Source organism: Chlorocebus sabaeus, chromosome 23 (assembly GCF_047675955.1).
Source record: "Chlorocebus sabaeus isolate Y175 chromosome 23, mChlSab1.0.hap1, whole genome shotgun sequence".
Classification (NCBI taxonomy): Eukaryota; Metazoa; Chordata; class Mammalia; order Primates; family Cercopithecidae; genus Chlorocebus; species Chlorocebus sabaeus.
In genome coordinates this window covers 4,131,178-4,142,951 of record NC_132926.1, presented here as the reverse complement: position 1 = coordinate 4,142,951, position 11,774 = coordinate 4,131,178, and the positions used below count along the sequence as shown (strand labels likewise).

Below are 11,774 nucleotides of genomic sequence, written 5' to 3'. Positions count from 1 at the left end.
GCTCAGGGAGGCAGCGACGCGAGGTGCAGCCGGCCCAGGTTCCCCCGGCCACCGCCATGCGGCGCCTTGGCGGGTCGGGGCCGGGGGCGCGGTCGGGGCCGGGCGGGGCCCAGGTTGGCTCGCGGGTAGGCGGCCCCGCCCCCCACATCCGGGGGCCGGGGCCGGGCTGTGGGCTCGCCGCGCGCCTGTGAGTCAGGCCGGGTTTTCCCTCCGCCTTTGGGGCAGGCGATCGAGCGCCGCGGAGCGCGTCTGTCCCTCGCCAATCCGGCTCCGGCGCCGGCGCCCGGCCGCCCGCCCGCGTTTTCCCGGCGCCTGCCGCCCCGCGGCTCCGACCCGGCTCGCAGTCCCGGCCCGAGCCGGCGCCTTGCAGGAGGGTTCAAATCCGCGCGGGGGAGCTGCGACGCGCGAAGGCTGCAGAGCCGCGGGCCGGCGAGCGCGTCGCCAGCATGGTAAGTGGGGCGCGCGAGGGGCTGAGGACCCGGGCTGGACTCGGGGGGTGGAGAGGGGTTGGGGCGGGTCGCCAAGGTACGGTTTTCCGGCGTCCTTGGCAAAGCTGCTGCCCCGCTGGCCGAGGCTCCCGTCTGAGAGATGGGCGGGGGTGGCAAGGTGCGGCGTGCGCCCAGGTGTCCCCTGCTTCCCGTCACCGAGGCGCTGGATCGGGGACCGACCCTGAGGCTCCGCTGGAGGGGCAGGCGGTAGGCTACCTTGCTCTCCCCAACCCCTGCAAACGCGCTTTCCTGGGAGCAGCGCGCGGGACCCCTGCGCCACGGCTGGGTGGGGCCGGCGTCCTTGGCGCCGGAGTCTGACCTCGGCCTCCGCCCCCCTGCCCAGCCGCTCCCGGCAGGCCACAGGGAGGGGCCAGGAGGAGACGCGCCTCCCACCCCGCCCCCCAGGTAGCTCGGGGACCTCACGCAGCTCTGGGGAGCCCTCGCCTTCACCCCTGCTTTCCTGAGACAAATTCCATGGGGATGCCAACCTCGTTTGCCCCTCTGACTTCCTCATGAGATCTCTCGCCTCCTCCCACATCTCCTATAAAGGAGGTATTCCCGGTCCACCGGGCTGCAGCTGCGGGTCTGCGGGTAGGGGACATTCCTAGGTCTTGACCGCCAGAGCACCCGATCCAGTCCCGGCCACAGCCTTTGGCTAAAGTGAGGACTGGCCTGGGGCCGAGCCAAAATCAGGGCCCTGGCTGTGTCCAGAAAGAGAACTGAGATCCGTTGTCTCCTACCGGGCCACCCCCTGACCCCAACTACATAGGAACAGATTGGGCCTGGCTGTCCTCGGGAGGGAGCGGACGCAGGAGGCCATCCTGGGCGCGGTGATCAGCCTCCTCCCAGGGCCCTCCCAGGCAGGGCTTCTCTACCGGCTGGCAGCGTGTGGGTGTGCATGTGCGAGACTGTCAATGAATGCGGCCAGCCTGCTTCTGCCACCGCCTCTAGAGCTAGAGCTAGCACAGGGACTCGGAGTCCCCATGAGGCAGGTTTCCTCTATTTCTTCCTGACCTGGGGGGGCAGCAGGAGGGATTCGATTCCGTTCCGGGTGGACCGCAATCCAGAGCAGCCTGGTTGCAGGTGTCCTTGGGAGAAACAGGCGTGAAGGCCCGGGCAGACATACATGCAATACATACAGAGCAGTGTGTGCCCATGGAGGAGAACCTGTGACCCCTGGTTTAGGACAACCTGCTAAGGTAGAGAGGACCTTGCCCAGGGAGTTGAGATTGCTTCTCACTGTGGGATCTTGGACAACTCACCTCGCCTTCCTAGGCCTTAGTTTCCCGATCTGTAAAATGGAGTGAGGGTAATTACTGTCCTGTTTGCCCCCACGAGGCTATTGTGGAGATGAAATGAGGTAATGAAATAGAAGGACTGATAAAAAATTGTAGAGTGTGGTACAGCCGTGAAGGACTATATAGTGATACTAAGCACTGCTTCTGCAGGCTTTAGCCCCTGGTCTCTGCCTCAAGTGTCTGTCACAGAGGGGATGGGGTGGGCCAGCCTCTCCAAACCCCTCTCTGGGCCCCCCTTGCCTACTACCCCCTCTTTTGGAGCTGGGACATTCCAGTCCCATTCTTAGGGGCAGCTGCAGACACGCCCCTTATCAGAGCTGATCCCCCAGCAGGTGGTGGGACCTTTCCCTTGGGCCAGGGCTCAGGAGGGGCTGACTGTAGCCAGGGCAGACAGCACTCCTACCCGTGTGGGGACTGGAATGTCCCACCCCAGAGGAGATGCAAGGTGGGGTCAGAGAGGACTTCTAATCCTGGGAGTCTGTGTGCTTTCTCCCTTGCGGCTGAACATGACCTTAGGCGCGTTACTTCACTTTCTGAACCTCAGTTTCCTCTTGTGAAGTGGGGGATGACAGAACTCATCTCCTGTGTGCTGTGTGTCTCGTGAGGATGTGATAGTGCCCCTTGGCGTGACCCAAAAGGGCACCAACAGGCTCTGGTATGCCCCCCTCAAAGAAAGTGCGTCCTCTCCGTCTTTGCTTCCTGGCCAGGGCAGCTGTGTCTTCCATCTCCACCAAGGATTGGTCTGAAAGAGAGGAATCTTTCTGAACACAGAGATTCCAGTACTGCCCGCTAATCTTGGGGACTGGAGAGGGGTGAGGGGACTGGTGGCAGCGAGCAGGAGTGAAGAGGCCTTACTGGGGCCAGCCAGGACCTGTGGAGAATGAGGCTTGAGCGTCCCGGCCCAAATCTAGCCAGCTGTGTGGTTGGGGTTTGCAGCTTCCAGGGCAGGGAAGCCCAGGCACTAGGCTTGTCCCCCTACTCTTCTCTCCACGACCCGTGCAGGGGCCCCGGCATTTTGCTCTGAGGTTCCAGTAAGGCTGCAAGGCACTTGCTGTCGTCCCTCCCTCCTCCCCCACCAAATCCCCTCCAGCCTGCACAGCTGCCCTGCCCTGAGCAGGCAATCCCTGGGCTTCCAAGCAACAGGAAGGAAGGAATGTGTGTGTTGGGGGAGGGGGTGGAGGTGGGATGGACCCCTTTAGGAAAAGAGACTGTCCTTACTCTGTGACACAGGCAGGGAGGAGCGTCCTGAAAGCTGGGGGCCTCAGCCCTGCTGGGGGAGCTGATAGTACAGTCAGAGAAGTCAGCCAGGAGGGGCACAGCGGGGATGGTGGGGGGCCTAAGGAGAGACAAAGGGAAGGGGCTGTTTGCTGCTCCTTCACTAGCCCAGGGGCTGGGAAGGACACTGGGTCATCACGCCGCTGGGCTGCTCCTGCTTTGTCAGTGTGTCCTGGAAGGTGCTCAGTGCTGTGGGTGACCTTGTGCACAGCTGTAGGATTGTGTTTGCTGCTGGACGTGACTGTCCGCACTGTGTCCTCTAACATGGGCTCTCTGTGCTGCTGGGTGGAGCTGACATGTGGCACACTGCGGTGTGTGTGGCTGTATGCACTGTTGCGGCCCATGGCTACCTCTAGCTCAAGGACTCTCCCTGGACCTGAGATGTCTGGTGGGGAACCTTGGGGGTCGGTTATCTCTCCCCGAGACAGGAAGTGAGCATCTGCCCACGGGAAGCTGAGGTGGTGTGCACTTGGGGTACAGGTGGACGTATGTGACACTGCTGCCAATGTCGCCGCCCCCAGGGCCACACAGGGCTTACAGTTCACAAGCCCTTTCCCCTGCATCTCTGACTGGGAGTAATCCTTTGAGGAAGGCTGGGCAGGCAGGGTCTTTCCCACTTCATTTTTTTTTTCTTTTTTTAAAATAAATAGAGATGGGGTCTCGCTATGTTGCTAAGGCTGGTTTCAAAATCCTGGGCTCAAGTGATCCTCCTGCTTCAGCCTCCCAAAGTGCTGGGATTACAGGTGTGAGTCACCGTGCCTGGCCCTTTCCCCCTTCAGAGATGCGGAAACTGAGGCATGGCAAAAGGCGGAGCATTTGTGTCTGGAGTCCCCTGGAGAGGGTGAGGGCAGGCTGGAGAGCAGGTCTCTGCTGTCCCCTCCCCAAGAAGCAGCAACAGGAGTTGAGTGTGCTCGTGGACAAACCACATCTCTGGCTGGGTGGGCTTGTCGTGGCAAGGAGGTATCAGACGAGGAGGCAGGATGCTTCCATTCCAATGCTTTTGGCTGTAGGTAGTGACATCCTAGGTCCCCACTAGACATTGGGCAGCCCTTACCAGCTGCGACCTTGGGCAAATTACTTCACTTTTCTGAGCCCCACTGACCTTACCTTTAAGAAGGGTCAGTAGCTGGGCAGTGTCACGCACCTGTGGTTCTAGCTACTCAGGAGGCTGAAGTGGGAAGATGGCTTGAGCCTAGGGGTTCAAGGCTGCAGTGAGCTATGGTTACACTACTGTAGTCCAGCCTGGATGACAGAGTGAAGAGCAAAACCCTGTCTCCAAAAAAAAAAAAAAAAAAGACTCAGCAGGACCCCTGTGCAGGGCTGAATCACTGTAGGAACCCAGCCCCTATGATTCCTTACCTGGATGCATCCCCTATGTGGCCTGCAATGTGTGTTCTCAGGGGCTGGGCTGGGTGGGGTGTGCAAACCCAGATTCACCCCATCCTGGGTCTGGGGGTTGGTGGGGGGAGAGCTGAGGTCATTTTTGCACAGGGTGAGGTGAGACTGTGGGGTTGGGGCAGGTCCCCCTCCCGGAGAGCTTTGTCTTCCACAAACACAAAACCTGGAAATGGTTGAGGAAGATGGAACCTCCTAACAACCATTGTTTGGGGCAGGAGTGGGTGCCCGGAAGCATGGGTGGCAGTAGGGGACTCACAGCTGCAGCCTGCCTGCTGGACTTCTGTTCGAGAATGGGAGCAGCTGCTCGGGTGGGAGGCAGAGAAGGTGGCGTTTGTTCACTCGGCCAGACCTTTCTGCACGCCCGCTCCATGCTGGGCAGTGGGCTGTTCACAGGATCCCCAGGGGGCTAGGTACCAGCCCTGCCTCCAGAGTGTGTGGCCCAGCACAGGTGGAAGCTGGTCTGTCAGCTTAGTCCCTTGGTGATGTTTGTGTGCCTGGCTGAGCTCGGCTCCAGCCGGCCTGTTGACCCTGGCTGTGGCCCAGGCCCTGGACTGGGTGCTCTGTCATGTTATCCCACCCCATCCTCCCAGCATCCCAGTGATAAGTGTTATCGTCACCAGGGCGTGTGTGCGGAAGCCCAGGCTCACTGAGTTAGTGGCTTGACCGGGGTCACACACCGATTGGTTCCGCCAGGGTTAGGATTTGGGACCCACCCTGCCGGGTGGTGGGCTTTGGAATAAGAGCGTGTGCAGGGGCTGGCGTGAGTCCAGCTGCCCCTTCCCTCCTCCTCCCACCACTGCCCAGACGGGAACACCTGTCCCGGAAACTGTGGCCATTGTTCACGTCATCCTTCCTCCTTTTGGGCCCTTCCTGTTTGTATCCCTCCCACTGTAGCCCCCAACCCTCCCCCACCCCATGCCAGATGTTTCCCTTGGGGAGCTTTGACCCTTTGCAGGAAGACGGGCTGCAAGGGTTATCCCTCTCCCATGGGAAGGAGGGTCCCACTGGCCTTGGGTCTCTGTGCCTTCTCCCCACCCCACAGATTTGGTGGGGAACACGGCAGGAGGGTGAGCAAGGTCAGGTTCAGCCAGGCTGAGTTTGTCTTCCTTAGCCCTGTGCGGGCCCAGTGCTGGGAGGAGGGTTCCTGTCCTGCTGCTTCAGGGCCTGTCCCTCCGCACTTCTGAATCCCACACAGGCCCCTAGGTGGAGCTGGCCCTTCCGAGCATGGCTGGGGTGCCATTGTTCTTCCTTAGACTCAGTCCAGCAAGTGACAGATGGGCAGGTGGCTTTGGGGCTTGTACTTCCTTCTCTTGCCAGTCTAGGGATCCTGTCCCGGGGTTCTCTCTTGGACTCACATCTGCCTTACCTGGGCCTGGGCCAGGTTGGGAGCTACAGGGAGCAAGTGCCTTGCTTTCAGGCCCCAGGGAAGTTGGGTAGCCAGTGCCCACCTGCCCCTAATGGAGCTTTCCAATTCCCAGAAGCAGCTGCCTGTGCCCTGTTGAAAATTCATGGCCACAGCCCCAGGCCCTGCTGGCATTGCCATGGGCAGCGTGGGCAGCCTGTTGGAACGGCACGACTTGTCCCCTGAAGAGCTGCGGGCGGCCCTTGCCGGGTCTCAGGGCTCCCGCCAGCCTGACGGGCTCCTCAGGAAGGGCTTGGGCCATCGTGAGCTCTTCAGCTACCTGCACTTCCCCAAGAAGGACGGCAAGAGCACCAAGCGGGCCCCTCGGAACGAGCCTGCAGACTATGCCACTCTCTACTACCGGGAACATCCTCGCGCGGGTGACTTCAGCAAGACTTCGCTGCCGGAGCGGGGTCGCTTCGACAAGGTGCACCTCTGCCCATGCCCCTTACGAGGTGTGGGGAGGGTGGGGTCTCCTTGGAGACCCTGATGTTGGGATGGGGTGGGGATGGGGCATGCTGAGATACGAAAATCGTGCCATGGGCTGGCCTGAGACTTGTTCACTGCCTCCTGGTGGCACGTGCCCCGCGGTCTCAAAGAGGATCCCTCAGGGCCTGTGGGCGCATCAGGAGGTAGAGCAGGCAGCTGCCCAGGCCTCACACCTGCCCTCTCTACCCTTTCTGGCAGTGCCGCATTCGCCCCTCGGTGTTCAAGCCTACGGCAGGCAACGGGAAAGGCTTCCTGTCCATGCAGAGCCTGGCAGCCCACAAAGGCCAGAAGCTGTGGCGCAGCAATGGCAGCCTGCACACGCTGGCCTGCCACCCGCCCCTGAGCCCCGGGCCCCGGGCCAGCCAGGCCCGGGCACAGCTGCTGCACGCCCTCAGCCTAGATGAGGGCGGCCCTGAGCCCGAGCCCAGCCTGTCGGACTCCTCCAGTGGGGGTAGTTTTGGTCGCAGTCCTGGTACTGGCCCTGGCCCCTTCAGCTCCTCCCTGGGCCACCTTAACCACCTCGGGGGCTCCCTGGACCGGGCCTCTCGAGGACCCAAGGAGGCTGGGCCACCAGCTGTGCTGAGCTGCCTGCCCGAGCCACCACCCCCCTACGAGTTCTCCTGCTCCTCTGCCGAGGAGATGGGAGCCGTGCTGCCCGAGGCCTGTGAGGAGCTCAAGAGGGGGCTCGGCAATGAGGACGGCTCCAACCCCTTCACACAGGTGAGGGAGCCCCTGCCCTGGAGTCCTGTTCTGTGCCTCAGCACTGGGGTACAGGCCAGAGACAGCGGCCATAGCCGGCTCAGCCACACAGCTGTGGACACAAGAGAGCAAGAAAGAGGGGGCTGGCTGGGCTTCCTTCCCCTCCATCCCAGGTGGTGGGGATGTCATGTCACTGGGGGTCCTTGCCTTGGAGTTGTGTGGGAAGGAAGGAGAGAGGCTCCCTGGGAGGGCCATGTGAGGGGACACCTCACCCCAGAGGGCATCCCGGGTTAAAGCGCATGTGTGGCTGGGTCCTGTGGTGTAGGGGCACAGGATGTGATCAGTGGCTGGAGTATCAGGTGGAGCTCTGGGTCGCGTCTAGGGGGCAGGGCCATGGTGGATGCAACTCTTCCCCTTGACAGGTGCTGGAGGAGCGCCAGCGGCTGTGGCTGGCTGAGCTGAAGCGCCTGTATGTGGAGCGGCTGCACGAGGTGACCCAGAAGGCTGAGCGCAGCGAGCGCAATCTCCAGCTGCAGTTGTTTATGGCTCAGCAGGAGCAGCGGCGCCTGCGCAAGGAGCTGCGCGCTCAGCAGGGCCTGGCTCCAGAGCCTCGGGCCCCCGGCACCCTCCCAGAGGCTGACCCCAGTGCACGACCAGAGGAGGAAGCCCGATGGGAGGTGAGAGATGACACGGGGCTCCGAGAGTCTCCCATCTCCATTGCCGGTCCCTTCCTCTGCCTGCCCCCTCCCAAACCTGCTCCCCACACCCTACTTTGCTTGCGTCCTCCCCATCCCCCAGGTGTGCCAGAAGACAGCAGAGATTAGCCTCTTGAAGCAGCAGCTGCGTGAAGCCCAGGCGGAACTGGCCCAGAAGCTGGCGGAGATCTTCAGTCTGAAGACACAACTTCGGGGCAGCAGGGCACAAGCCCAGGCTCAGGACGCAGAGCTGGTCCGGCTGCGCCAGGCTGTGCGCAGCCTGCAGGAGCAGGCCCCTCGGGAGGAAGCCCCAGGCAGCTGTGAGACTGATGACTGCAAGAGCAGGGGCCTACTGGGGGAGGCAGGAGGCAGCGAGGCCAGGGACGGTGCTGAGCAGCTGCGGGCTGAGCTGCTGCAGGAGCGACTTCGGGGCCAGGAGCAGGCGCTGCGCTTCGAGCAGGAGCGGCGGACTTGGCAGGAGGAGAAGGAGCGCGTACTGCGCTACCAGCGGGAGATCCAGGGGGGCTACATGGACATGTACCGCCGCAACCAGGCACTGGAGCAGGAACTGCGGGCACTGCGGGAGCCCCCCACGCCCTGGAGTCCCCGGCTCGAGTCCTCCAAGATCTGAGGCCAGCAGAGCGAGCTGACAGCAGAAACACTGTCAGAAGGTGCCCTGAGACGGCCGGCTCAGCCTTCCCTTGCACTGATTGGGGTGGAACCTGCAGAGGCCAGGCCAGGGCTGGGGAGGCGCAAGGAGAGGAGGGATCCAGTGGGGCCGTGGGCTGGGTAGGGTGCCTTGGCAGGAGCCAGGACAAGGCCCTCCTGGCAGAGGAGCACCTAGGCAGGGCCCAGCCCTGCTTCCTGGAGTGGATGTGGCCCAGAGAAGGAGGCTGGGGGATCACCAGCCCCAAGGTCCCGAAGAGCAGGTCAAAGGGAGGCTGAAGACCTGGACTGGGGTCTTCCTCCATGGAAGGATGCTGGGGTGGGAACTTTAGCCTCCCCCAGAATAAAACCACCGTTTTCTACCAGAGGCTCAGAATACGCTGAGCCTGTCCCTGACCTGAGACCAGAGGATGATGGATGGTCAGGATTGAGGCTGTTGACCTGGGCAGCGGCTCCTCCCATAGCCAGTGGTCAGTGGGAGGGTGTGCCCTGCACCTGTCTTCGTGGCCACGGCGCATGTATGTTGTGAGCAGAGGAATCCTACTCCTTGCCTCAGCCCCACACAGTTCCTTAGCTGCCATGTGGGCTGGAATTCCTTTCTTTAGCACCAGTGGATTTTTCAGAAGGAACAATATCAGGGAATACCAAGAAAACAAAGGGCAAGTCAACCAGGGCATTTTGAGAACATGAAATGTCTTACTGGTGGGAAGGCTGGGCCCCAGGAGTATCCACAGGCTCAGGCCCTGCCCCTCCAAGAACCCACCTCCTGTCTCCCTCCATAGGAGTGGGCTGGGGGGCCCTAGAAGTGGAGGGGCCAGGAAGAACAGTATCCTTCCCGGCCCCTTGCTCTGCCTCATTCCCTGCTCGTAGGAAGGTGCAGGAGAAGAGGTGGGCAAGCTTACGGGTTTCTTGGTAAAGAACCTTTACCACAGCAAGGAATGGAAGCATTTCCCCATCAGCAGTGGAGCTCTGGGGCAATATTAAGTAGGGGTGAAATATGATTGACTTGCATTCTGGAAAGCTCTCCAGGAGAAAGCATTCCCCGCCCTGCCTTGCCTGTGTCCTGCGCCAGGCTCGAGGACAGTCAGTCCTCCCAGATCCCTGCTGTCAGCTGAGGCTGGTCCCTAAAACCCACACTTGCCTCTGGCCTCTCACAGGCCTGACTTGCCCTCTGGGCCTTTGCTCCCCCGCTGGGTGCCTGGCCTGGAACACAGGTACAGTCTGGCTGTGCGAGTGGCGTCTCTCCCTTCCTTAGAGGGAAGCTTAGCTTCCTTACACACTCATCGTTGGACCGGCTGCCAGGCATTGCGTGCTTACTGTGCGCCAGGGGCTGTGTTGGGCCCTTGTGAATGTGGAGGCACAGGCTGAATGAGATGAGCTCCTGCCCCAGGGGGGCCTGCACACTGAAGTCAGCTCACCAGTCCCTTCCCTGACAGGGCAGCTCAGGGAACTTCGGAGAAGTTGTCTGCAGATAGCTACAGATCACTCCCTTTGGCTACCCTGGCTATGCCTGGCAGCCCCTCAGGGCCCACAGGTGGGTCTTGGTTGTGAAGTGGAGTTAGTGCACATGGATGTGGGGGGACGGGTGTGAGGCATGAGCTGGGAGACCCTGCCTTTTCAGGGCAGAGAGAGAGGCGTGTGCACTACCTGCTGTGGCGATGGTGTGTTTATGGCCATGTAAGTGGCAGGTGTGTGTAAAGATGTGCTTGTGGGTGGTGGGTGTGTCTGAGGGGGTGTGTTTGGGAGCTTGGCCTCCAAAAGCCAGTGTCTGGGTTGGAGACAGTGCAGGCCCCTTCTTGGCCCCACCCTCTACCCCATTCCTTCCTGTCGGCCCCAGCTTGTCTTGGCACTGGCCAGGCTGGGGTGGAGCCTGTGTCCCAGACAGATCCCCTAGGCCTATCTGAGACCCTTGCAGGCCCACACCTGAGCTCCTGTCTGCCTGAGGAGGGAAAGGGGGAGTGCCCAGGTCAGGCAGGCCAATCCTCTACACACCCCCTTGGTACCCATTCCCATTTCACAAACTCCTCCAAACCCCAAACGGAAATTTCTGAGACAATGGCTCCTCCAGAGGGCCCCTCAGAGCCAGGTGCTGGCCAGATGCCTTGATCATAGCCTCCATGGCCAGGAGCCCATCAGGCCAGGTGCCCACACACCTGGTGCCAGGGTCCACCTTGGTATTCCAGCTCTGCAGAACAGTTCCCCACCCAGCAATTAGGGAGCTAGGCTGGCCAGTACAGCCAGTGGGGAGTGGGTGGGAGGTACCAAAACTTGGCAGGTGTGTCAGAAACCAAAGCCAGGCCCAGATGTAGGGGGAGGGCACAAGAGCTGAACCTGAACCTGGGGCGTCTGGGAGCTGGATCCCCGTCAGCTCATCCAGGCTGGACAAACCAGTTCCTGGGTCTCCCAGCCGGCTGGGTGGCTCTGGGGCCAACCGACCACAGGTGTCACTGTAGTGGCTAACACCTCAGGGCAGCCCCTCCCTCCTGCTGGTGGGGCCTCAGCTTCCCAGCTGCCCTGGCTTAGCCTTCCCTGCAGCCCCTCCCCAGCAGGCTTGGTCCGGGCAGCCAGCTCTGCAGAAGGTGGCTGCCTTCTGGTGCTGGGCTCCCTGCCTTTGGGGCCTCTAGTCCTTCACTCAGTGTCATCCCTTCCAGCAGCTCCCTGGGCCCCTTGGTCCATCCCTTGAGGCTTCTGCACACTAGTGGCCTCTAGTCACTGATAGTGATGCCTCCTTCTTTACCTTGGAGCCCTCTGAGCCCTCATCCTGCAGGCAGAGCCCCTCAGTGCTCTGGGAAACCTTCCCTGAACTCACCACCTCCCCTGCTTGGGCACTCCCTTCTCCCTGCGCCCACAGCCCCCATGCCTCTCTCCGTCAGCGCTTTCCGTGCTGCTGTAATTGTTGGTTTGCCTCGTCTCCTTTGAGCTGTGGGCATTGCCAGGGTAGGGTGGTGTCTTCCCCTCAACTCCAGAAGGCACTGGTGGGATGTGGAGTCAGGAGCAACCAGAGCCCCCCATACTAGAATGGGTTTGAGCTTGGGGTGGGGTGGATGGGGAAGAGACTTACTCCGAATGTTCGTTCAACATCCGTGGGCACCAGGTCTGTGGCTAGCACAGGGACTCCAGAGCCAGCTGCCATTCGTTGCAGTGATGTATTTGGGGCCTTCTCAGGTGAGGAAGTCAAGCTGGCCAAGGCCCTCTGTCCCCTGCCCTGATGGGACTTAGCTGTGGGTGGGGGAGGGAGGCCGCTCCAAATAGCGAGTGGGGCCAGGCAGGAGGAAAGGAGAGCAGAGGAGAATCCAGAAGTGCTCAGACAGAACTAGGGACAACAGAGGGGTCTCCGTGGTGGCGAGTGGGTCAGCAGAGCATG

General features: G+C 61.5%; 1 protein-coding gene across 2 annotated transcripts; it reads left to right on the top strand.

The window, feature by feature from the left end:
- The first annotated feature begins 266 nt into the window (after positions 1–266).
- On the top strand, positions 267–8,778 carry N4BP3 (NEDD4 binding protein 3). Of its 2 annotated transcripts, none has more exons than XM_008015470.3 (5): positions 267–449; positions 5,938–6,288; positions 6,549–7,070; positions 7,472–7,726; positions 7,848–8,778. In XM_008015470.3, the coding sequence occupies exons 2-5, from the start codon at positions 5,968–5,970 to the stop codon at positions 8,373–8,375; spliced, it is 1,626 nt and encodes a 541-aa protein (XP_008013661.1). In that variant the 5' UTR covers positions 267–449; positions 5,938–5,967; the 3' UTR covers positions 8,376–8,778. The 2 variants fall into 2 exon arrangements, with proteins under 2 accessions (XP_008013661.1, XP_072866556.1); XM_073010455.1 differs by having other exon boundaries at positions 392–449; positions 5,941–6,288.
- Positions 8,779–11,774: the final 2,996 nt, after the last annotated feature.